Source organism: Mytilus galloprovincialis, chromosome 6 (genome assembly GCF_965363235.1).
Source record: "Mytilus galloprovincialis chromosome 6, xbMytGall1.hap1.1, whole genome shotgun sequence".
Classification (NCBI taxonomy): Eukaryota; Metazoa; Mollusca; class Bivalvia; order Mytilida; family Mytilidae; genus Mytilus; species Mytilus galloprovincialis.
The window spans coordinates 3,717,300-3,743,094 of NC_134843.1; the positions used below are offsets into that span (position 1 = coordinate 3,717,300).

General features: G+C 32.4%; 1 protein-coding gene across 4 annotated transcripts in view; it reads right to left on the minus strand.

Annotated features, from left to right (window-relative positions):
* Positions 1–25,795, minus strand: part of LOC143078722 (CD109 antigen-like) — a 356,264-nt gene that overhangs the window by 280,998 nt on the left and 49,471 nt on the right. For all 4 annotated transcript variants that reach the window (XM_076253652.1, XM_076253654.1, XM_076253653.1 and 1 more), the window contains exon 14: positions 9,200–9,397. In XM_076253652.1, coding sequence (XP_076109767.1) covers positions 9,200–9,397 — 198 coding nt within the window. The remainder of the gene's footprint in view (positions 1–9,199; positions 9,398–25,795) is intronic.

Consider the following 25,795-nt stretch of genomic DNA (forward strand, 5'->3'; position numbering starts at 1 on the left):
ATTTGAAATGCTTGACATTTTTTCATAGATGGGCCGTTTAAAGCTGACTATAAGGTATGCGATTTGCTCAATATTAAAAACTATCTGGAGACCTATTATTGCTTTAATGCTCTTCATTTGGACTCAGCTGAAGTTAAAAATAGTTTTAACCGCTAGACATCTTTGACTTTTTTAAAGTATGCACATAATTATTTGGAAAAACTTCATATGAACTGTAAAGAAATCAAATCCAAAATCCAAAACTATTCTTTCAGTCAGGTGAAAGTTCAATTAAAGAAATATTTTGTGCACATAATAATATCAACACATTTTATACAACCACTGGGTCAATACCACTGCTGATGGACTTTCAGTTCAAGAGAAGGCAAGGATACCATATGATCAGTGCAAGTAGTTTCGTATCAATAGCATGATTCAAATAGTATATTTTGTCTCAAAATTTCCAGCTATGAAAATGTATTTGTGCTTACTCGTATACAGATCCAACTGTAGTGTTGTTACCTTATGATTTTAAGCAGGCAAAATATCTTTATGTAAGGATGCTGGTCATATATATTTCACCACTTTTTTCTGAATTGCCATTCTAAGATAAAGATGTTAAACCAATGCAAATCCTTCCACTTATATGCAATACACACAAAGATTCAATACATTAGTCCATTATGTATAGCAACCAACAACAACAAATAAAAGTATATTCTGTTCAGAGGTACGTGTATATACATTTGAAAAATAAACTATATTGATCTAAACATTGAGTTGAATCATCTAAAGGAAGAAAGTTTTCCAAGGTCAATTCCCTATTTCACAAGGTCATGTAAAATGACAAATATTAATATAGCATGGGTTCATTGACCAAATGGGATTGTATTGAAGATCTGTTGGACACAGATTGTTCTCGGTAAATGATTGAACCTGGAAAACCATTATGAAATCTTACAGCCTTTATACAGTGAAATATTTCTAAGAAACCATCTAATTTATTCAATAAACTGTTATCACAGAGATATGTCTTGCATTTTTGTAATTTTGATTATGCAAATGTTGAAATCAAAATAGCAATACTTTAACATCTTACACAAGTTATGCAAAAATTCAAAGTCAATGAACCATGACTGAGTAACATGGCTAAACAATCTCCATGTAAATGAGATGTGCCAATGCTAATACAACTGCATACCAAATACCATTGACTTATTATAATTCGTTCCCAAACCTAAACACAAACATTAACTTGTAAACTATGTAAAAGTTTCAAAGTTAATGAACCATGATGAGGGGGTGAGGCTATATAATCTCCATGGAAATGATACTTGCAAATGCCAATAAATTAGCATACCAAATATCATTAACTTAACATTAAACAGGTTAATTTATGAACTTGGAATTATTTTTTAATTATTGAATTTGCATTATATCTTGCGCTTGAAATTCTTAATAAATTCAATGTTTATTTGGTATTATAATGTTTTGAGCGGTTCATAACACTTTCCATACAATGTTTTTTGTATAGATAGTGTTGTGCGCGGCACAGTGCATTCTATTGAAAATGTAATATCTTCTTTGTAATAGAAATTGTTGTGAGCAGCACAGAACATTAGAGAACAAAATAATCATGGAATTTATTAAAAATTTCAAGCAAAAGAAATTATGCAAATTCCATAATTGAAAAAAATTCCAAGTTCAAATAATAGCCTGTTATTAGCAGTTTATCTTAAACTGATCTAATCACAAACTAATACATGTAAACTAAGATAAGTTTCAAAGTCAATAGACCATGACTAAGGGGTTGAGGCCAAATATTCTCCATGGAAATGAGATGTGCCAATGCTTATACAACTGCATATCAAATATGATTGAACTACCACTATTAGTTCACCATAAACTAGACCTAATCACAAACTAATACATTGTTGACGCCGCCGCAGAAAATAGCAGATATTTCAGACATAGATAATTTTGAAAACTCTGCTGTAAGTCCTGAGCAATATACAAATTCAAAATAATAAATAAGTGCATCACATAGTGTGTATGTACATTAAAGTTGTAACAAAAAGCCTTCAAAAACCAAATTATAATACTAATAGACATAATATAAATTGACCCATTAGCTAGACTACTTTGTTAACATTGAAAAGGTTTCATATAGCTGTCATTTACTTTAAATATAGATCACTTTGCCTTGACCATTTATATTTTCCAGTTAGGAATTATTATTAATAAAACCAGAAAAAAAACAGTGAAGATAGTGATATCAGTCACCTGCATCATCTGAATTCCTACCCATTTTATCGAACATTTCATGCCACAAAGTTTTCATAATATCCTGTGTTTAATTCTTGACACTGTCTATTCTTTACCTTAACTATTCCACCCAATGAACATATTGGTATCGTACCATTTACTTGTTAAAACTGATATAAAAGTAAAATCACAAAATTACTGAAAGCCAAAACAAGTTGCTTTCTTTAAAAAAAGAAAAGCAATACATGAACCTAAGACCGCTGACTGCCGGGTCACCAAAAGATTGTTGCTGAATTTGTGTTTGCTTTTGTATTGAAATAATTGACTGTGAATAGAAGAAGCCAGTTGAAAGTATATATTTACAGCTTCTATTTGAATGGGCCGATTTGAATAGTCATTTTAAAGCTCGACTAATCTATTTATTACTTGGGAATGTACATAATTTTTCCAATTATAACCCTTTGGCAAATTCTCATTTCTACTAACCGGATGTCTTATGCAAATTACACAAACCTATCGCAATATAAATTTATGCACTCAGTTTGCAATATAATCTGGAATTCTGGATGCATTTATTTTATCTATCATATCTTTATATTTTGTTTCCTACATGAATGCCTTTATACCCAACTCGTATTTGAAGCTGTCTTTACTCATGGTAGATGTTTTATGGGGTGAAACCTGTGGCGTGCAATTGATTCGGACCTCTTATGAAGAGACATATTTTGGTCTCATAAAACATCTCAAATTTTAAGGTTTTCCTGATTTTACTTAAATCAATTCAAACATTATACAGGGAAACTTAGTTTTGCCGAAGAATTTTTTAATTCAGAAGTTTATGAATACCTGTATACACTTTCAAAATAACCAATTTATATAAAAAGGTATGTAGATATAAAAAGATACCAGAATTAAAATGATGTACGCAAGACACGAGTTAAGTCTACAAAAAAAGCATCAGTGACGCTCGAATGAAAAAAGTTAAAAGGCTAAATACATAGCAAAGTTAAGGAATCTATAATTCCTTGGGTAGACAATCCTTATAGCTTTTCGAAAATGTCAAAGTTTATAATAGGACAGTGACTCATAAAAGAAACAAAAGAGAAACAACTCGAGGTCAGAATACCGTTAGTAATGATGACCATGCTTGAAAGTCACATGTAAATCTCTTTCTGCTGTGTCCTGAATTTAGATAACAAAAACGAAAATAAGCTTTCACCAGTGAATTTAATAGTTTTGCATGCAAGTATAGTATAGTATTTTAGCGCACAAAATAGTAAATAGAAAGCATCTCGCTGATACTCAGGAAAAAAATACGCATTTGCGTCATCATATCTTAATATAATAGTTAAATTCGAATTGACATTTTATCCGGAATTTTTGAGAACGAAAAACGATAGTGTGCTTTTGAAATGTGATCTCATGATAATGTGAATGAAACAAGACCTGTAGGATAGTTGGTCAACACATTGAATACAATTTTCAAAACCGTACCATAGTAAAAAATATGTAGACGCTATAAGGTTAAACTATTTAAACAAACAAACAAAAATTGAATCAAAATTTTATAATAAACTAATGTTCCTGTTATTATTTCTTTTTCAAATTCTTTTGAATATATATATAATATCAATAAACACGAACGTCAAGTATTTATGGATGGACATTGTATTTAGCGAATGAATCTATTTCTAAATTATTACATTCCACTATGTGAATTTATTACTATACAAAATATAAGCAAAAACTACTAAATCCAAAACAGTATAAAATAATTAACATTATGGTTGTAATTAAATTTTGTTGTGAATATTGTAAATTATTTTTACGGTTGTTGTGAGCTGCAAGGATTTGAAATAATGCTTTATGAATTGAGAACACACAAGTTTAAAATCTATATATTTGATAAATTCATCTTACTTTCCGTTTTATGAATATATTACAATACAAAAAAATAAAAATTATTACTAATCAAACCTAAATACTAAAACGTAGAAATATAATAATTATTGTTTGTAAACATTTTTTTTTGTAGGATGCAAGAATTTATTTAGATTTAATTTTTATGTTTCCTTTACAAATGAATATTTAAAAATACCAAAGCAGAGTATCTAATTGTCATATATATAAAATACTTATTCCTTAACTGCAGCTCTAAAAATATTCTGATTTCAATCATTGCTAGTTTCTTCAGAAACATAAATACAGTATATATTTGGTATATATTTCTTTCATTCCGATTGAATTAAATACGTCTGATAAGAATATTATCTTTCTGTTTCCGATCTAATATTAATATTTTAACCAGAATGTTCTCCATGTAAGTCTATAATGAAATACACAGTCAGTATCCCGTGGTTAAATCTTCAAACATAATTAGTTTACATGTTATCGAGGCAACGTTATAATTGACCCAGATACACACAGTGTACAGTGGTCGTTTTAAAACAATAATTGCGTCGTCAAGGGCCATCAAGGGAGCATATCAAAGCCTAAGATAACATACTGCTTAGACATGTATAAATGACCGAAAACTTTCGAGACGTTCCGATAATTTTATACTGACTTCCGGCCGAGAGATATCGAGAGGCCCATAGACACATCCAAAACTCGCCAATATATAAGCATGAACCCCTCAGGGGGTTCATGCAAAAAATTTAAAACAGAATGTCAAAATGTATTCCAATTCTTTTTTAACTGACAAGGATTGCTACTTATCCTTTTAAAGGCTGTTTGTTCTCAGTGCAATCTCAATGAACCATTAGGTTAAAAAAGAAAAAGATTTTTTTTTAGATTACGTTGACAATACAACAACATCAGAAGCCAAGTGATGAGACTAAATCAAAACAAAGAGCTTAAACATGAATTTTTTTACTCCATCTGCAAAATGAGGGAATGTTGGATAGGGGCTGCACTTTTCCTGCAAAATGCCACCCTCAGACTCCTCCCTTAATGACTTGTGCAATGGTTCTTTAACATACAGAGTATATGATTAACACAAGTCATCTCATTAAGTTGAGACTAGATATGGCTGAATTTTTAAACATCCTGCACAGCAAATTGAAAACACTGCATTATCATGAATTTTATTGCTGAAAGGAAGATCATATTCTTAACCCTATGGGTCCAAATGAATTTGATGAAAATAAAGGATCCTTAATAATACATTCTCCTGTTAGTTACATCTGAGATAACAAGCTTTGATGATTCGGACACAATAAATTATTAAACGTGTTGTTTTCCATTTTTTAGATAGTCTCATGTAACAATATGAAGTTAGGAAAAAAAGTAAAATCACAAAAATACTGAACTCTGACGAAAATTCAAACGGAAAGTCCCTAATCAAATGGCAAAATCAAATGATAAAATACATCAAACAAATGGACAACTGTCATACTCCTGACTTGGTACAGGCATTTTGAAATGTAGAAAATTGTGGATTGAATTTGTTTTTATAGCCCTAAACCTCTCACTTGTATGACAGTCTCATCAAATTCCGTTAAAGAATAGATACTGAGTATGAAATCTTCCAACTGATTTTTATTTTTTGTTCTTTAGTTGTGTTGTTACCCAACTGCCCTATGTTAAGGGGGAGTTGAACGCTCACAAAGGTGTTGAACTTGCCACATTCTTTATGTGCCTATCCCAATTCAGGAGACTGTACTTCAGTTGTTGTAGTTGATACATGATCATATTTGTCTTTTGTATATTATTTTGTTATATATTAGTCTTTGTTTTACTGAAATTAATGTGGATCCCTTTGTGTTTTAAAACTTTTTTGCTCCTTTTAATTATTTTTATCTATGACATAATAAGTGCTGATGTTGATGATGTATTTGTGGTCACATTGAACAAATCAAACAATGAATAAGGTGATTAATGCAATAAGTTGTGAACAAATTTAGGATTCTGAACTGGAAAAATGTTCTTCAGCTGTAAAATTGTATTTTACAAAAAATTTGTAAGGGTTCCACGGAACCCAGTGTCTTGCCTACTTTTGCTGTTAATCGCAGACTCAACAAAAATGAGGAAAAACATCAATAAAAATTTCCCTCTCCATACTGTCTTTTGATTGAAAGAAGCTTCCAAGTTTGGTAAAAAAATATAGGATAGTTTATGAATCTAATAAATGTTTTATAAACTTTAACTGCAGACTGTATGTAATGTTAACTGGAAGAAAAACTAAGTCCATTTATAAGTAAAATACGGAAAAAGTGAATTTTTTTTACAACATTTACTTCTGAATAATATCTTATGATCAGAAACAAGCTTTTGTCTAAGTTTGGTAGAAATCCAGGATAGTTTAAGAACATTATAAAAATTTTAAAAACTTAAACCACAGAGTGAATGTTTTGTTTCTGGCAAAAAAACTAAGTCCATTTATAAGTAAAATACGGAAAAGTGGAAATTTATTTTCACAAAATTTTCTTCTTGATACTATCTTATGATCATAAACAAGCTTCTGTCCAAGTTTGGTACAAATCACGGATAGTTTATGAAAGTTATTAAAGTTTTAAAAACTTTAACCACAGAGTGAATGTAATGTTTCCTCGCAGAAAAACTAAGTCCATTTATAAGTAAAATACGGAAAAGTGGAAATTTATTTTCACAAAATTTTCTTCTTGATACTATCTTATGATCATAAACAAGCTTCTGTCCAAGTTTGGTACAAATCACGGATAGTTTATGAAAGTTATTAAAGTTTTAAAAACTTTAACCACAGAGTGAATGTAATGTTTCCTCGCAGAAAAACTAAGTCCATTTATAAGTAAAATACAGAAAAGTGGAAATTTATTTTTGCAAAATTTTCCTCTTGATACTATCTTATGATCATAAACAAGCTTCTGTTTAAGTTTGGTACAAATCAAGGATAGTTTATGAAAGTTCTTTAAATTTTAAAAACTTTAACCACAGGGTGAATGTAATGTTTCCTCGTAGAAAAACTAAGGCCATTTATAAGTAAAATACGGAAAAAATGCAATTTTATTTTTACAAAATTTACTTCTGGATACTTTCTTATGATCATAAACAAGCTTCTGTCCAAGTTTGGTAGAAATTCAGTATAGTTTAAGAAAGTTATTAAAATTTCAAAAACTTTAACCACAGAGTGAATATTTGTGGACGCCGCCGCCGCCGACGACGATGACAACGCCGACGACGACGGAATGTAGGATCGCTTAGTCTCGCTTTTTCGACTAAAGTCGAAGGCTCGACAAAAATTGCTCATCTCATTGTAAGTTCAAAATTTATTGCCGGCATTTATTTAATTGCCAGTTTTAATGGTTGGACAAAAACTTGAGATGAATTATTGTGATTTAAGGTCAAGCTGCATACAGATCAAATATCATTATAATTGTGAGTTCTTATTGCTATGATATTCAGCCAGACACATTATTAGCATTAATAAAAAGCTCCTAATGATTTCTGAATTTACAGTAATGATTTCTGAATTTACAGTAATGTTTTATTTCTTTAAATTGTTGCATACTCAAAATTCCATAGAAAAAGAATAATTTTAATTTGAAAGACAATGCACAGCTTTAATTGATAAAATTTTGTTCAAAATATCCTTCTTACTCCCATTGTAGATAAATACTCAAAACTTAAGTGGCAAAATCAGATATGAAAATAGTTGTTTGTTCAATATATAGAATGTATTCTGTTTCCAGGTTCATAAATAATTTAATGTTGTTACAACTTCAAAATACATAGATCAAAATACAAAACTTTAAATCAAAGAAAATATTTTTTAAAATGAGGTTGTTTGAAATATGATCAAATAAGTTTTCCAGCTATCATGCTATCATACAGTGCACAAAGGAGTGATTTCTTACAACTTATTGATTTATGTCTGAAATTGTCTTTTGGCAAATGGATTTGGTTGTGAAAAACAAAATGTTTATGTACCTTTATTGAAATGAGTTCTGTATAGTGAAATATGATGAAATACATTCACAAGGTATTGTATGGTGCACCAAGGGGTTATTTCTGACAACTAAGTTTTAATCTGTGTACGAAATTGTCTTTTGGTGAAAATGAATGGTTTTTGTTTTAAAGAACAAAATGTGTATTTCCCTTTATTGAGATAGAGTACTATGTATTGAGATATGACGAAATTGGTATCCCGCTATCTTATAGTGCACTTAGGACAACTACATGGTCCAAGAATACAGTTATTTCGTAGTGCATTTCTTTAAGCAATTAATGGATGGAAATTTCAAAAATCCCACCTGCGCTTTTTCAATATTTTTTTACAGTGTGATGTACTGTTGTTGGCACAAATTATATCAAAATTAAAGAAAACTTCATCTGCTTTAACTCATAATATAGACAATTCTATGTTAAGGGGGTCTTGAAATCTTTTGACAGCTTCCAAAGTGCTAACTTTTAACCTTTTTTAGCAGGACCAAATCACTTCTTAACTTATGACCCAAATTTTTTTACAGTGTAATTTCATCCCCTACTTGCTATTTGTGGCATACAACATGAAGAAATACATTTGGAAGAGATAAAAAAAAAAATTGACTAACAGCATACTTTCACACTAGGGACTATATTCATGGACAATGAAAATCAAACGACAATAACTGTGTACTCAGACCTAACTAGTCTATGTCTTAAACTATCTTTTGGCAAATAATCATGGATTAGTTGTGAACATCAACATGTTTATGTACCTTTATTGAAATGAGTACGGTGTATTGAAATATGATGATATAAATTCACAAGCTATTGTATAATGCACCAAGGAGTCAATTCTGACAACTTCATACTAGTCTATGTCTGAAATTATCTTTTGGCAAATATGTATTGGTATGTTGTTAAGAACAAGATGTTTATGTACTATTATTGTGATAAGAGTAATTTCTGACAATTATGTATTGATATAGGTTTGAAAGTTTCTATTGAATAATATTTATGTTTTGGTTGTAAAAAGAACAAAATGTTTACTTACATCTATTATAAGAGCATACTTTGTAGTGGTAGATGTAGTAAATGGCATTATAATATCATCCATATCGGTTGGTAAGTTGGCTTGGTCTTGCTGGAATATCACTGCAGAATTCATTTGCTCTGTGATTGTTACATTTAAATAAAACTTTGATCGTTCTGTTTTCAGAAGAGGTGCACCACTAGGATCTGTTATATGAATCTGTCAAAAGAAAACATACTCTGATTCAATAGGTAAAATATAAATTACAGTCAAGTCTAGATGTAAATCTGAAAGAAGAAATTTTTAGTCAAATTTTCGACTGAAAACCTTCACATGCAGAGATTCATACTCAGCGTTACTATAGCAAATAAACAGTTCACTTACAGATATGTCCCATCTGTCAGCAGAATTTTTTAATTTTTTTAAATTTGATGGACAGCAACATTGCAATGATCCACTTTGCTGGAACCATGAGCTAGGGAACAGGACCGTAAAAAAACATCCAACTGGCTTGTGATGCAACTTAACAATCTATCTTTGACAATGTCAATCAAATTTTATTCAACAATTATTCAGGAACACTAACTCTCTAAATATTTGGTTGCTACATACTTTTATTTTAAAACGAATGAAAATCAAGAGGTACTTTTATTGGTTGAGATTTGTATCATGTGAAAGGTCATGCTCTGCTGAATCCAACAAATATCTGGTTGAAAGGAACCTTAGACATCCTATACAAAAATAAGACTTTCTTTTGGTTGAAAATTGTACCTACTTACAGCATATGTCCCCTAAAATTCAAAATCATATTATTGCTGGATATTTTGAAAGGAAAAAAAGTTGACCATTTTGAAATTAAAGTGGTGTGTGGTCAGTAACATCACTAGGTATGATCTAAATCAAAAGGATTTAGCTTTACTCTTATGTTATATGTCAAGGGAAGCAAACCTAATTAGTTAGTGGCTGTATTGAGAGATACAACAATGGAAGCCGACCTAATTAGTTAGTGGCTGTATTGAGAGATACAACAATGGAAGCCGACCTAATTAGTTAGTGGCTGTACTGAGAGATACAACAATGGAAGCCAACCTAATTAGTTAGTAGCTGTACTGAGAGATACAACAATGGAAGCCGACCTAATTAGTTAGTGGCTGTACTGAGAGATACAATAATGGAAGCCGACCTAATTAGTTAGTGGCTGTACTGAGAGATACAATAATGGAAGCCGACCTAATTAGTTAGTGGCTGTATTGAGAGATACAACAATGGAAGTCGACCTAATTAGTTAGTGGCTGTACTGAGAGATACAATAATGGAAGCCGACCTAATTAGTTAGTGGCTGTACTGAGAGATACAATAATGGAAGCCGACCTAATTAGTTAGTGGCTGTACTGAGAGATACAACAATGGAAGCCGACCTAATTAGTTAGTGGCTGTACTGAGAGATACAATAATGGAAGCCGACCTAATTAGTTAGTGGCTGTATTGAGAGATACAACAATGGAAGTCAACCTAATTAGTTAGTGGCTGTACTGAGAGATACAACAATGGAAGCCGACCTAATTAGTTAGTGGCTGTATTGAGAGATACAACAATGGAAGCCGACCTAATTAGTTAGTGGCTGTATTGAGAGATACAATAATGGAAGCCAACCTAATTAATTTTTTTTTCACATCCCCCTTTCCCTTTTTCCAAAACTGATCTCTATTCAAATTTCTAATGGAGTTTGCAACAATAACTACTCATTTAAATACATCATAAAATATTAAAATGTAACAAAAGGTGCTTGTTATCACTGAATGGTAAAGATTGTTTTAATTTATCAGTTGGTAGTAAAAGTGAATATACATTGTATATTGTATAAAACAATGATTTAAGTTGACTCAACTACTATTCTGGACAAAGAAAGATAACTCCAATCAATTGAAAATTTCTTGCTATTGCACAATATTGTGCAATTAGATATTTCTGGCTATTGCACAATATTGTGCAATTGAAAATATTTGCTATTGCACAATACTGTGCAATTGAAGATTTCTTGCTATTGCACAATACTGAGCAATTGAAAATTTCTTGCTATTGCACAATACTGTGCAATTGAAGATTTCTTGCTATTGCTGAATACTGTGCAATTGAATTTCTTGCTTTTGCACAATACTTAATATAATAATTTTGGATCCTGATTTGAACCAACTTGAAAACTGGGCCCATAAACAAAAATCTAAGTACATGTTTAGATTCAGCATATCAAAAAAGCCCAAGAATTCAATTTTTGTTAAAATCAAATTTAGTTTAATTTTGGACCCTTTGGACTTTAATGTAGACCAATTTGAAAACGGGACCGAAAATTAAGAATCTACATACACAGTTAGATTTGGCATATCAAAGAACCCCAATTATTCAATTTTTGATGAAATCAAACAAAGTTTAATTTTGGACCCCGATTTGGACCAACTTGAAAACTGGGCCAATAATCAAAAATCTAAGTACATTTTTAGATTCAACATATTAAAGAACCCCAAGGATTCAATTTTTGTTAAAATCAAACTAATTTTAATTTTGGACCCTTTGGACCTTAATGTAGACCAATTTGAAAACGGGACCAAAAATTAAGAATCTACATACACAGTAAGATTTGGCATATCAAAGAACCCCAATTATTCAATTTTTGATGAAATCAAACAAAGTTTAATTTTGGACCCCGATTTGGACCAACTTGAAAACTGGGCCAATAATCAAAAATCTAAGTACATTTTTAGATTCAACATATTAAAGAACCCCAAGGATTCAATTTTTGTTAAAATCAAACTAGTTTTAATTTTGGACCCTTTGGACCTTAATGTAGACCAATTTGAAAACGGGACCAAAAATTAAGAATCTACATACACAGTTAGATTTAGCATATCAAAGAACCCCAATTATTCAATATTTGATGAAATCAAAAAAAGTTCAATTTTGGACCCTTTGGACCCCTTATTCCTAAACTGTTGGGACCAAAACTCCCAAAATCAAACCCAACCTTCCTTTTATGGTCATAAACCTTGTGTTTAAATTTCATAGATTTCTATTTACTTATACTTAAGTTATGGTGCTAAAACCAAGAATAATGCTTATTTGGGCCCCTTTTTGGCCCCTAATTCCTAAACTGTTGGGACCTCAACTCCCAAAATCAATCCCAACCTTCCTTTTGTGGTCATAAACCTTGTGTTTAAATTTCACTGATTTCTATTTACTTATACTAAAGTTATTGTGCGAAAACCAAGAATAATGCTTATTTGGGCCCTTTTTTGGCCCCTAATTCCTAAACTGTTGGAACCAAAACTCCCAAAATCAATCCCAACCTTCCTTTTGTGGTCATAAACCTTGTGTCAAAATTTCATCGATTTCTATTCACTTTTACTAAAGTTATAGTGCGAAAACTAAAAGTATTCGGACGACGACGACAACCCAAGACAACGACGCAGACAACGACGCAAGACGACGACGCAGACGACGACGCCAACGTGATAGCAATATACGACGAAAAATTAAAATTTTTGCGGTCGTATAAAAAAGTAGGCAAATAATATAAAATATTTATGGATATTAAATATCTCCTCAAAAGAGGCGTAGTTTATGAATTAGGTGTATTGGCAAAGTGCAATACATGATACCCTTTTCAGTACACATGACACTTGAAGTACCAGTACAAGTATCATGCAATCATTGTGTTATTATCTGTCTTTCTTAATTGGTTACTATATATACCAACAGACAAGTCTCAAATGAAGACATTAACTACAAAAACAAACTCATACAGAAAGTATAAAGTCTGTGATATTATCAAACATTAACTTTTTAAGACATTCCATTTTAACAAATGTCAGTTTCATAATGTTTACTGTCACATTTAGTGATCATGTTTTCTAAATTTGAGAGACAAAAGCTGAAATGACTACAAGGTATAACTGATTTATTGAAATCTATATCTAGTGAAATTGAGAATGGAAATGGAGAAAGTGTAAAAAGTAAAATCACAAAAATACTGAACTCCAAGGAAAATTCAAAAAGGAAAGTCCTCAAACAAATGGCAAAATCAAAAGTTCAAACACATCAAACGAATGGATAACAACTGTCATATTCCTGACTGGGTACAGGCATTAAAAGAGACAACAACCCGACCAATGATATATATCAACTTTATAATGAAACAAACCAGAAACTGATTGTGTAATGGAAGGTTAATACCCTAGACAGTTAATTGATATACTAAATGACAACAATATTGAATGGTGATGAGGTCAATAGATACAATTCTGTCATTGTTGTATACAGCATATATATAACAACAGATGTTTCTGTCTCTCATTGAACATTAACAATTAAGTACTTATACTGATGTCAAGGAGTGCTTTTAAGATCTTAACTTTTGCTGTATTCATTTATTTGATTAGGGAATTTCTTTTTTGAATTTTCCTCTGAGTTCAGTATTTTTGGAATTTTATGGTTTCATGAGTACTAATATTTGTGTATTAATGCAAACTTAATTTTTTAAAGATGTTTGATTTCTTTGTTTTAGAAATTCATGCAAACATTCCAACAGAAAATTTGTTATTTGATGAACATTTGACTTCCTGGTACCCTAGCTGTACCTACTAAAATCAATGATTAATAATACATCCATTGTACTTAAATTCTTATCTTTTACTTGGAAAAAAATAAGTATTGAATAGAAAAAATCAAAACTATTTATAAGCATTAATAGAATTGTCTGATTGGATCGGAAGATGGCTTTTCTTGTTATTAAATAAAATTGTATAAAGCTTCCTACTCTTTGTCACTAATTGCTATCCTGATTAACCAAATATAATTTCAATGTCTTAAATTTTTTCAATTGTTAATTCAAATGTTATGATCCATACCTGCAAAAGTTATTAAAGGTACCAGGATTATAATTTAATACCCAGATGCGCGTTTCGTCTACATAAGACTCATCAGTGAGGCTCAGATCAAAAAAGTTATAAAAGCCAAAAATTCCAAAATGATGTGCCAAATACGGCTAATGTTATCTATTCCTCGGATAAGAAAATCCTTAGTTTTTCAAGAAATTTTAAGTTTTGTCAACAGGAAATTTATTAAAATGACTATATAATTGATATTCATGTTAACACTGAAGTGCTGACTACTGGACTGGTGCTACCCTCGGGGACGGAAGGTCCACCAGCAGTTGCGTAGACCCAGTGCTTTAAATAGTTATCAAAGGTACCAGGATTATAATTTATGAGTTTGACTGTCCCTTTGGTATCTTTCGTCTCTCTTTTAATGTCACTATTTGAGTGGAATATCCCAATCAAAATTTTGAATGAGCAATTTTTCCACAATTTAAAACAAAACAATCAATTTAACCATAGATTAAAGGACTTAGTATGAAGAACATTAAAATACATTTGAAAATTTTGTTGTATTGTAAGAATCATCTTGTACACAAAACTCCCATGGGTATTTTGAAATGTTGGCAGATATGATAATCTTAGAATGTATGTACCAAAACTATCATATTTTGAGAAGGACAAAAAGAACTTAGAAAAATGACAAGTAATGTGAATGATTGGCAATTAACAGATATTAAATTATAACCCTATTGCACACCACACACAGAGCTTTATTTTCGGCCAATAATCTTAATATATTGATGTTGCTAACAAAGGCTAACCTTAAGATATCTTGTAGAAAGGAAATGATGGTAAAAATGTCAAAGGTTTTAAGACAAAATGTTTATTCTCTCTGGGATAAATAATTTCCTAATTACAACAGATGACAATTTGTCATGCAATGTCTATAGTCTATTTTTTATTGCTATGACATTGCAGAAGATTACATAAAGATAATGAAGTCAGAAGGGATTACTACATTTAAGTTAAAAATATGAGAATTTTTACATTTTTCAAAATCTACCAAATATTACATAATAGTTCAGTTTAAGATTAGCTGTTACATAGAAATGATGAGTTTCAGATTATGTCAATAAAAGATCTCGTTTTCCAAATGACATTTCATGTGAAAATAATTGCTTAAGTGCTTGGCCCAATATAACATGTATAAAAGCCTGTAGTCCAGATTTGTATTTGTCAAAGCTTAAGGTGTTTGTATCAATCAAACAACTTGTTCTGTTTGTATCCATATAGTGCAGAAAGTGATGTTCAAATGTTTAACAAAAAAATTATAATCCAGCAGTTTCTAGTTCAGTGTTTATATTTGTTTTTCTTCATTTGTTATTGTGACCTTGACCTCCTTTTCATTGTTCATTGGTCAAAATTAGGTTTTCATTGTTAGGTCTGTATCTGTGATTACTTTAAGAAAAAGGTCAGCTATACTTTGTGAATAACACTATTGCTTCTGTCAGTGTAAAAATATTGACATAAAAACTGTCCAAGCGTCAAAACAAAATCCATGAAGGTAAAAAAAGAAATGTGAAAAAAAATGTAATCCCCGACTGACAGCAAATGTTAGCTTTAAATACAAACTCTTATTATAAATGAAAAACATATATTTTCAAAGGTTTGCTTTACAAATTATCTTTAAATCATTAAAAAGCTTCTGCCAAAGTAATTGATGTGTAGAAAACTTTAACCCAAGACTGTATCGACCTGTAAATTGTAAATATTTTAAGTCCATTTATCAGTAATGCTTTTTTTTTGTCTTAAAGATTAGCTTCTGTCTAAGTTTCAAAACAATTGATGAAGGTTAAAAAATCTGTCATGTGAAAAAAATGTAATCCCAGACTGACAGCAAATGCTAACTTTAAAAACAAAATCCATTTAGCATAACTGAAAAAAAATTTCAAAGGTTTGCTTCACACATTATCACTTAATTATAAAAAAGCCTCTGGTCCAAGGACACAGTTATCATCCTTTGTTTTCCATTGTCTAGGAATAGAGTCCCTACTGAGAACAGTGTATAACTTGCATTTTTTTTTCAATACATCTTCCTAATTTATTTCTAGATATTTAATGCATAAAATATTAAGGAGAGGGATGATGAAATTACATGTTAAAAAAATTTGGGTGCTGAATCTTTATGTTAAGTAGTGATTTGGTCCAATTAAAAAAGGTCAAAAAGTAGTGTCTGAAGCTGTTAATCTACAATTTTAGACTCCCTTTATACAGAATTGTAAATATTTCGAGTAAGAGCTGGTAGACTTTTCTATAATTTTGATATTATTTGTCTCAATAGTAGTACACTACATGTGTAAAAATCTTTATGAGATAGAGCAGATACTATCTTTTGGTCAAAAACAAGCTTATGTCCAAATTTTCTAGAATTCCATATAGGTTTGACAACGTTATTTTGATGTCTTAAAAAATTTACACAGGAGACTTAACCTACATGTTGACGCTACAGACAAAGGCGATGACATAGGAATCTAGGATTGCTATGTCTGGCCTTTGGAAAATAAATTTCACAGGCTTGACAAAAAGGTAAATGCATTGCTGTTGCAAACGAATCAATAACGAGTCATGTTTAGAAGACCTTTATTTAAACTGACCTAATTTGATAAATCATTCAACAAGAATGTTTCCTTAAGTAGTACATGGATGCCTCACTCACACTATCATTTTCTATGTTCAGTGGTCAGTGAAACTGGGGTCAAAACTCTACTTTGGCATTAAAATTGGAAAGACCATATCATAGGGAACATGTGTTATAAGATTCAAGTTGATATGACTCCAACATCATTAAAAACTACCTTGACCAAAAACTTTAACCTGAAGTAAGATGTATGAACAGGACAGACTGATGTACGAAAAACCAGACGCCCAGACAGATAAACATAATGCCCCACCTAAGGGCATTTAAATATTCCTTAAGCAACCCATTAATTTGAATAAAAGGGAATGTGAGTCTATTTGTTAACATAAATGGCTAGAATAATTTTTAAATGTCTTCTATTTAGAATGATGAAATAAACCAGCACTTAAAACCATACTAAGATAGATGTCTTACAAGAAATCCTACAATGTATTGAAATAAAATGTTACTTCTTCACAGAACTCAAATTGAAAATGAGAGGAAAAAGGATTACAGCAGAACAATCTAATGGACAAAGATATATTTTGTTTTCTTTAATGTTTTTTTTTCTTCAGTTTTTCTCTAATTTTATAACCCATACATGAAGACCTCAGCTGCATATCTTGAAAGGTTCATAAAATTTATGATATTCTTACAAAACAGTAAATTTTGACTCTTTAATGGATTTTTCAATAGGTTGTCATTGATTATTTGTTAATCTTCTGTTTTCAGAAATGGTTGCGACAATGATAAATGACACTTGGGGGTTATCAACTTTAGATTACAAACACGTTATTTCTCCTAAACTCAGCTAATTACAGAATAAAAACAAGGAAATTTGGTATGATCGGCAATGAGACAACTATTAGTTAAAAAATATGTCAAGATTTATACACCTACAAGGTATCCCCTTAATTTTTCAGAATCAATCTTGAATGAATCCATAGAAGACGGGTGAAAGATACCAGAGGGACATTTAAACTCATAGATCAAATATAAACGGACATTGCCATGCCTAAAAAGGAAAATGACAAACAGACAAATAATAGTACACAAGACACAACATAGAATTATTAATAAAAGACTAAGTAACATGAACCCCCCCCCCCCCCCCCCAAATACTGGCGTGATTTCAGTTGCTATGGCAGGGTAAGCAGATCCTGCTCTGCATGTGACACCTCTTGTGTTGCTCATGTTATTACATAGCTGTCTTTACTATCATCTTGTATGTAAGAGACACCAGTTGATTTAAGAGATGGAAAAGATACCAAAGGAACTTTCAAAATAATAAGACAACAAAAACTGACAATGCAATGGCAAAAAATAAAGATCAAAAGACTAACAACAGTACAGAAAACACAACATAGAAGCAGTAAGACTGAGCAACACAAATACCAACAAAATCATTGGATGATCTCAGGTGCTCTGGAAGTGTAAGGGGGTTAATTGGTTGGTAGGGTCGTCACTTTGCATGCAAAACAACTTAAGATAATACAGATAAGGTTAGGTTCAAACTGTTCAAAATTTTTCAAAAGAGTCTAAGGATTTTACTAAAAAAAATCCCTTTTACATGCTTAATGATTTCAGCTTTAGAAACAGGATATAATCAAAGTGCTGGATAGCACCTGTGGAAAGTTTGCAACGGTAGATTGTAATATTTCAAATAGATTGTAAATGTGTAGATTGGAGGGTTAACTTTTAAAAAAAAAACTTTATCAAGAAATAATTGTAATAGGATGCTGCTACGACGTCTCCCAAACAAAGCTCTCAAAATTAGTCATTCCCACAGTTGCCTGACATTTGGCAAAGTCCAATACAAATTGGTCTGGTCTAGTAAAGTGATAGGAACAAGTGACGTCTAGGTATTACATTTGTATGTCATTCAAATCTTCTTCAAATCATGTACAGTAATATTCATGATTTAGGGGTGGTGATCTAGACAGTTTAAAAGTTCTCAAACAGGCAGGAGGTAGAGGTAAGAGTGACCCTAAGGGACAAGCCTTTTATTTCATCTGATTTGTTTTATTATTCCGTAAAAGAATATATGTGGCATTATTGTGGGGATTTCAACAGTTTTCAGTTTTCGAAAAGAAGGGGGTGGATCTTGACTGTTTACAAGTTCTCAAAACAGGATGGGGTGTGGTGACACCAAGGGACTCTCCTTATATTTCATTTTATTTGTTTTATTGTCCAATACAAGAATATATATGGTTAAGGGGTTGGGATCTCAACCGTTTAAAAGTTCTCAAACATGAAGGGTGGGGATGACCCAGAGGGACTCCCACTATATTTCATTTGATTTGTTTTGTTGTCCCTTAAAAGAATAAAGGTTATGGGATGGGGATCTCAACCATTTACAAGTTTTCAAAAAGAAGGGGGGGCTGGGGTCACCCCTGTGGACTTATTTCATTTGATTTATTTCATTGTCCCATACAAAAATATATATTGTTTATGGGTGGGGATCTCAACTGTTTACAAGTTCTCAAACAATAAAGGTGTGGGAGTGATCCTTGGGGCCTCGCCTTCTATTTTATTTGATTTGTTTTATTGTCCAGTACAATAATATATATGGTTAAGGGGTGGGGATCTTGACCATTTCCAAGTTTTCAAATAAGAGTGGGTGGGGCTGACCCAAAGGGACTCCCACTTTATTTCATTTGATTTGTTTTGATGCCCCATACAAAAATATATATGGTTTAGGGGTGGGTATCTCGACCATTTACAAGTTCTCAAACATGAGGGGGTGGGGCTGACCCAAAGGAACTCCCACTTTATTTCATTCGATTTGTTTTGAAGCCCCATACAAAAATATATATGGTTTAGGGGTGAGGATGTCAACTGTTTTCAAGTTCTCAAACATGAGTGGGTGGGGCTGACCCAAAAGGACTTCCACTTGATTGCATTTGATTTGTTTTGTTGCCACATACAAAAATATATATGGTTTATTGGTGGGGATCTCAACTGTTTACAAGTTCTCAAACAAGGGAGTGGGGGTGACCCCAGGGGACTCGCCTTTTATTTCATTTGATTTGTTTTATTGTACCGTATAAGAATATAAATGGTTTAGGGGTGGGGATCTTGACCGTTTTTAAGTTCTCAAACATGAGGGGTTGGGTTGGGTGACCCCATGGACTCAACCTAATTTAATTAGGGCCCCGCCAAAGGCGGGTCGCCCTATAGTGATCAGTCTGTCCGTCCGTCCGTCCGTCCGTCCATCCGTTCTTCCGTAACACTTTGTAATAACTTTGTGTCCGCTCCATATCTAGAGAACCATTATGATTTCATACTTTATACTTTACATGTTTATTAACCACCACCAGAGGGCGTGTCATGATGTATGTACAACTTCCTAGGTCAAAGGTCAAGGTAAAAAAACTTTGGTTTCAGTTGACAACCCTGTGTCCTGTGGTGAAGATCGTGTCCGCTCTATATCTTGAGAACCGTTATGATTTCAAAGTTTATACTTGACATGTATATGAACCAACACCAGAGGGTGTGTCATAATTTATGAACGACTGCCTAGGGCAAAGTTCAAGGTCAAAAACTTTGGTTTCAGTTGACAACCCCATGTCCTATGGTAAAGATTTGTGTCCGCTCTATATCTTGAGAACCGTTATCATTTTAAAGTTTATACCTGAAATGTATATAAACCAATATCAGAGGGTATGTCATAATTTATGTACAACTTCCTAGGTCAAAGGTCAAGGTCAAAAACTTTGGTTTCAGTTGACAACCCCATGTCCTATGGTAAAGATCGTGTCCGCTCTACATCTTGAGAACCGTTATCATTTCAAAGTTTATACTTGACATGTATATAAACCAACACCAAAGGGTGTGTCATAATTTATGTGCAACTTCCTAGGTCAAAGGTCAAGGTCAAAAACTTTGGTTTCAGTTGACAACCCCGTGTCCTATGGTAAAGATCGTGTCCGCTCTATATCTTGAGAACCGTTATCATTTCAAAGTTTATACTTGACATGTTTATAAACCAACACCAAAGGGTGTGTCATAATTTATTTACAACTTCCTAGGTCAAAGGTCAAGGTCAAAAACTTTGATTTCAGTTGACAAACCCATGTCCTATGGTAAAGATACAATTTTTTAATGCACATTATTCACAGCGGGGCCCACAGAGATGGCTTCCATCTCAATGATATCTAGTTTTATTTGTTTCATGGTCCTGTGATCATTACTGAAAACCATGTGTGTCCGTCACTTACTGTTTTCAAGTTATAGTCATTTCAAAATTATTTAAAAAATCCCATAGGATTCTATAGTAAATTACTCCCTTCTGTTGGCCCCTCAAAATACACCTAAATAGACCCCAAGAAGAAAAATGACAAGAACTAAGCAAAAACTTTGTTTATGAGTCTTAATAGCAAGTAGTATAATTACGAATTTTGTTATGGTCCTATTTTCTAATGCCGAATATGTAAAAGGCCAAGTTTATTATAGTCCGAGTTTATTATAGTCAAAGTTTGTTGTGGGCTGAGATTAGATAAGAAACCATGATTCTTTCGTTACTCTCTGGCTTTTACGTATTAAATAAACATTTGTAAAAATCGTAGTCAGCTTCGAAAAATGTTCATTCATGAAATATTTTAAACACAGTATTAATTTTCTCTTCAACTGGAGGAAGGTAGGAAACCTTTGAAACCAGGATTATAGTACTCCTCACGGTCTGGAGGCACACATATATGGATCTGATGCATGTCTGGAGAATACCGATAAAAGCATAACGTAGAAACTGTCGTCTCGTGTGTGTATTGATTTTACTTTCAGCGAAGCACCTATCCGCGGAGTATTGTTTGTTTGCCATTTTCAAAACAAAGTTAAATTATTTGATTTATGGATGAAATTTCAAAATATTTTAACTCAAGCTGTATACTATCAAAATAGGAAAGCTCAAAATCTCAAAAGCATCTTTCTATTATTAGTTTACGAACACCAGTACTACATTATCTAGAAGTAGGACACACTTCCTAAAGTAATATTATCTGTCACTTCTGGCGTACTAAATTATAATCCTAGTACCTTTGATAACTATTAGGAAAGTTGATTGCTATAGCAAACTTTCCAACAATAGTGTAAAAAAGTCTATCAATTATCCTTGTAAGAACATGCACATGGGACAATAGATAAAATTGAAAATAACATTTTTTTTTTTACCAAAATTAAATTTACAGATCATAAATCATCAATCATTTTGAATGACTGAAATATTTTTGTACAAGTTTTTGCATTATTGAATTACAACAATGGAGATAAATTAACAAAGAAAAAGTTTGAAAAAAAAGGTTCTACTGCAAAATCTTTTATAATTTTGTTCAGGGAGATGTCAAATTTGGGATTTTTGAAAAGAAGCCAATATTCTTTAAGAAGAATAGATTTAATTTTTGATTAGACTTAACTAACCTTTAATAGATTAAACTGATTAATAAGTCTGGTTGTCTACGTAGTAAGCAGTAACAGAATAGAAATAGTTCATTATCCTAATATCCTGGTTTCTGTTAGAGGCATATTTTGTGACGTTTAAGGGTAATGACTGGCAATAAACTACTGGTCAACTTATCAATAAAATTGAGAATGGAAATGGGGAATGTGTCAAAGAGACAACAACCCGACCATAGAAAAAACAACAGCAGAAGGTCACCAACAGGTCTTCAATGTAGCGAGAAATTCCCCCACCCGGAGGCGTCCCTCAGCTGGCTGTAAACAAATATATACAAGTTCAGTGATAATGAAGTTTATTTATATTAATTGAGCTAAAATGATAAGGGGAGATTTTACATTCTGTGAATTCGTTTTTTTTCATTTTGTGGGTATCAATTTTCATGGATTAAGGAAATATTGTATTTACATAGACATATGTCATGGTTTTGTCAAAATATACATATGAGCCAAGAGAACATTTACATTTCATTGAACATTTGAACTTGTGGTTAACCTATTACCATGAAATACATAAAATTGATATCCCACGAATAATAGTAATAGTAGTAATCAAAAGGTTATCTTTATGTATATGTATGTAAGTAATGCTTAATGATCAACTAAAACAAGAATGTGTCCATAGTACACGGATGCCCCATTCGCACTATCATTTTTTATGTTCAGTGGACCGTGAAAATTGGGGTTAAACCTTTAATTTGGAATAAAAATTAGAAAAATCATATCATAGGGAACATGTGTACTAAGTTTCAAGTTGATGTAACTTTAACTTCATCAAAAAATTACCTTGACCAAAAACTTTAACCTGAACTTCGCACTATCATTTTCTATGTTCAGTGGACCACGAAATTGGGGTCAAAACTATAATTTGGCATTAAAATTAGAAAGATCATATCATGGGGAACATGTGTACTAAGTTTCAAGTTGATTGGACTTCAACTTCTTCAAAAACTACCTTGACCAAAAACTTTAACCTGAAGCGAACGGACGCACAGACGGACGGACGAACAAACGAACGGAGGCACAGACCAGAAAACATAATGCCCCTCTACTATCATAGGTGGGGCATAAAAACATGGCAAGAATTTGTACAGCTTTTAATGTAAAGGTACCACTATTAATCCGAATTTGTAAAACAAGAATGTGTCCATAGTACATGAATACCCTTCTCACACTATCATTTTCTATGTGCAGTGGACAGTGGACAGTAAAATTGGGGTATAAACTCTAATTAAAATTAGAAAGATCATATCATAGGAAACATGTGTACTAAGTTTCAAGTTGATTGAACTTCAACTTTATCAAATACTACCTTCACCAAAAACTTTAATCTGAAGGGGAACAGACAAACGAACGGATGGACACACAGACAGAAAACATGATGCCCATAAATGGGGCATTAAAAGGAGAAGTAGATGTCTGAAAAATAAGATCAAAGCGCTGTAAGCGTTGAAGGCAGTTAACCAAAAACCAAGGCAACCGTAATTATGAAAACTGTGGCAATGTTGCCTCAACATTAAACATTCATATATAGTACATTCATCTTTATCTAATGATTTATTTATTAAGGCAAATAATTTATATGTTATCAAGGTTTCAAAAGCAATGCATATATAAATGTATATTTTTTATGGTAAGTCTGCACTGGTACAAGTTCCCAATGATTGCAGTTGTTCTACTTGGTAGTTAACCTTGGTTTTATTTGACTGCTAGAAGTTCAAGTTAACTTAGTATGAACATGTAATTGTATGAATGGACTGGTTTCCCTGGAAAGAAAACTGAGTTTGTTTTCTATAGTACAAAAGTTATGCGACAGGAATCAGACAAATGTTCACTACAACAGGGATCAAAGGTGAGGTCTGACTGACCTGCCCATAGTAAATGTAAATAATTTGTTATTTTGTCCCATACATATGAATATATATAATTTAGGGGTGGGGATCTCAACGGTTTTCAAGTTCTCAAACAGATAGGGGTAGGTAGAGGATTTAGGGGGGCAGGGGGCCCGAACCCCCCTTTTTGGGGAAAAAAATTGGTTTCTTATGTAGGGAATCACTGAAGCGTGACTGGAGCGGCCCCCCTCTTAGGTCAGTCAGCGGGCCCCCACTTATGAAAATTTCTGGATCCGCTACTGGGGGTAGGGTGACCCTAGGGACTTCCCCTACATTTCATTTTATTTGTCCTATACATGAATATATATGGTTTAGGGGTGGGGATCTCATTGGTTTCCAAGTTCTCAAACAGGAGGGGTAGAGTGACCCCAGGGACTCCACCTATATTTCATTTAATTAGTTATAATTTGGCCCATACATGAATATATATTGTTTTGGTGTGGGGATCTCAACCGTAAGGGTTGGGGTGACCACAGAGACTTCCCCTATATCATGTATATTTGATTTGATTTGTTATATTGTCCCATACATGAGTATATATGGTTTAGGGGTAAGGATCTTGACCATTTCCAAGTTCTCAAACAGGAGGGTGTACAGTGACCTCAGGGACTCCCTCTATCTTTCATTTGAATTGTTATATTGTCCCGTACATGAATATATGGTTAAGGGGTGGCGATCTCAACGGGTTTTAAATTCTCAAACAGGAGGGGGTGGGGTGACCCAAGGGACTCCCCCTATATTTAATCTGATTTGTTACATTGTCCCATACATGAATATGTATGGTTTAGGGGTGGGGATCTGGACCATTTTTGAATTCTAAAACAGGAAGGGTGGGGTGACCCATTTTTAAATTAAAATTTGTCAAAAAGTAATTTTGAGTTTTTGTATAAAATATTTTTCTGCTTTACAATTCTAGTGTTTATATTCATTTACCAAGCATAGATTTATTTTTTCACCTGACCTGCTTTGATTTATTTAGTAATTAATCGCCAAACCCGGAATTATTTTTATCCGCTTCCGGAATCGGATCCGATATTGTAAAATTTTGTCTTCACGGCCGCCATTGTTATGTGTTTACAATGTTGTTTTTGTCAATCAGATACGATTTTACTCGAATTTATACAATATTTGTCGGCGATTTTATGTATAAAGCTAGCGGTTGAACAAAATGAACATCGCTGTCATAAATAATAATGATAAAAATAAGTTTTAGCTCGTTTAATTGGAGACTTTGGTGAACATGGTGAAAAGGTTTGCAAAGTAATTTCTTATTTTCTTTCAAGTGGAAGGTGACTACGTCAGGCGTAGCTAGAAGCCAACTATCCTAGTCGAAATTCCGCTTGCAAAAGTGGAAGGTCGCGGACCTCGGACCGCCGCTAATTTGCACACCTGCCTCCAAATTGAAAAGCTACGAAAATTTCTTTTTCTAATTTGAAATTGCCGCCAACATCATGAAGAGTTGAACTTATTATATAATAGACTACTGACGTAGTTGTACTACGTATTGATGACAAACAATATCCCTACGACTTTTGCCATTTGGGAAATCTAAACTACTTGTCTTAAGAGATTTTCGGCGATTAAATATTTCATACAATTGTTCATTGACATCTTAGCTAAAAGCACAAGTCATAATGAACTACACAAGGATTCTTAATAAGCACTACTTCCTATGTGTAACTTCAAAACTTTTGGATAAATCGACGATCATTTAAGGTTTTTCTGG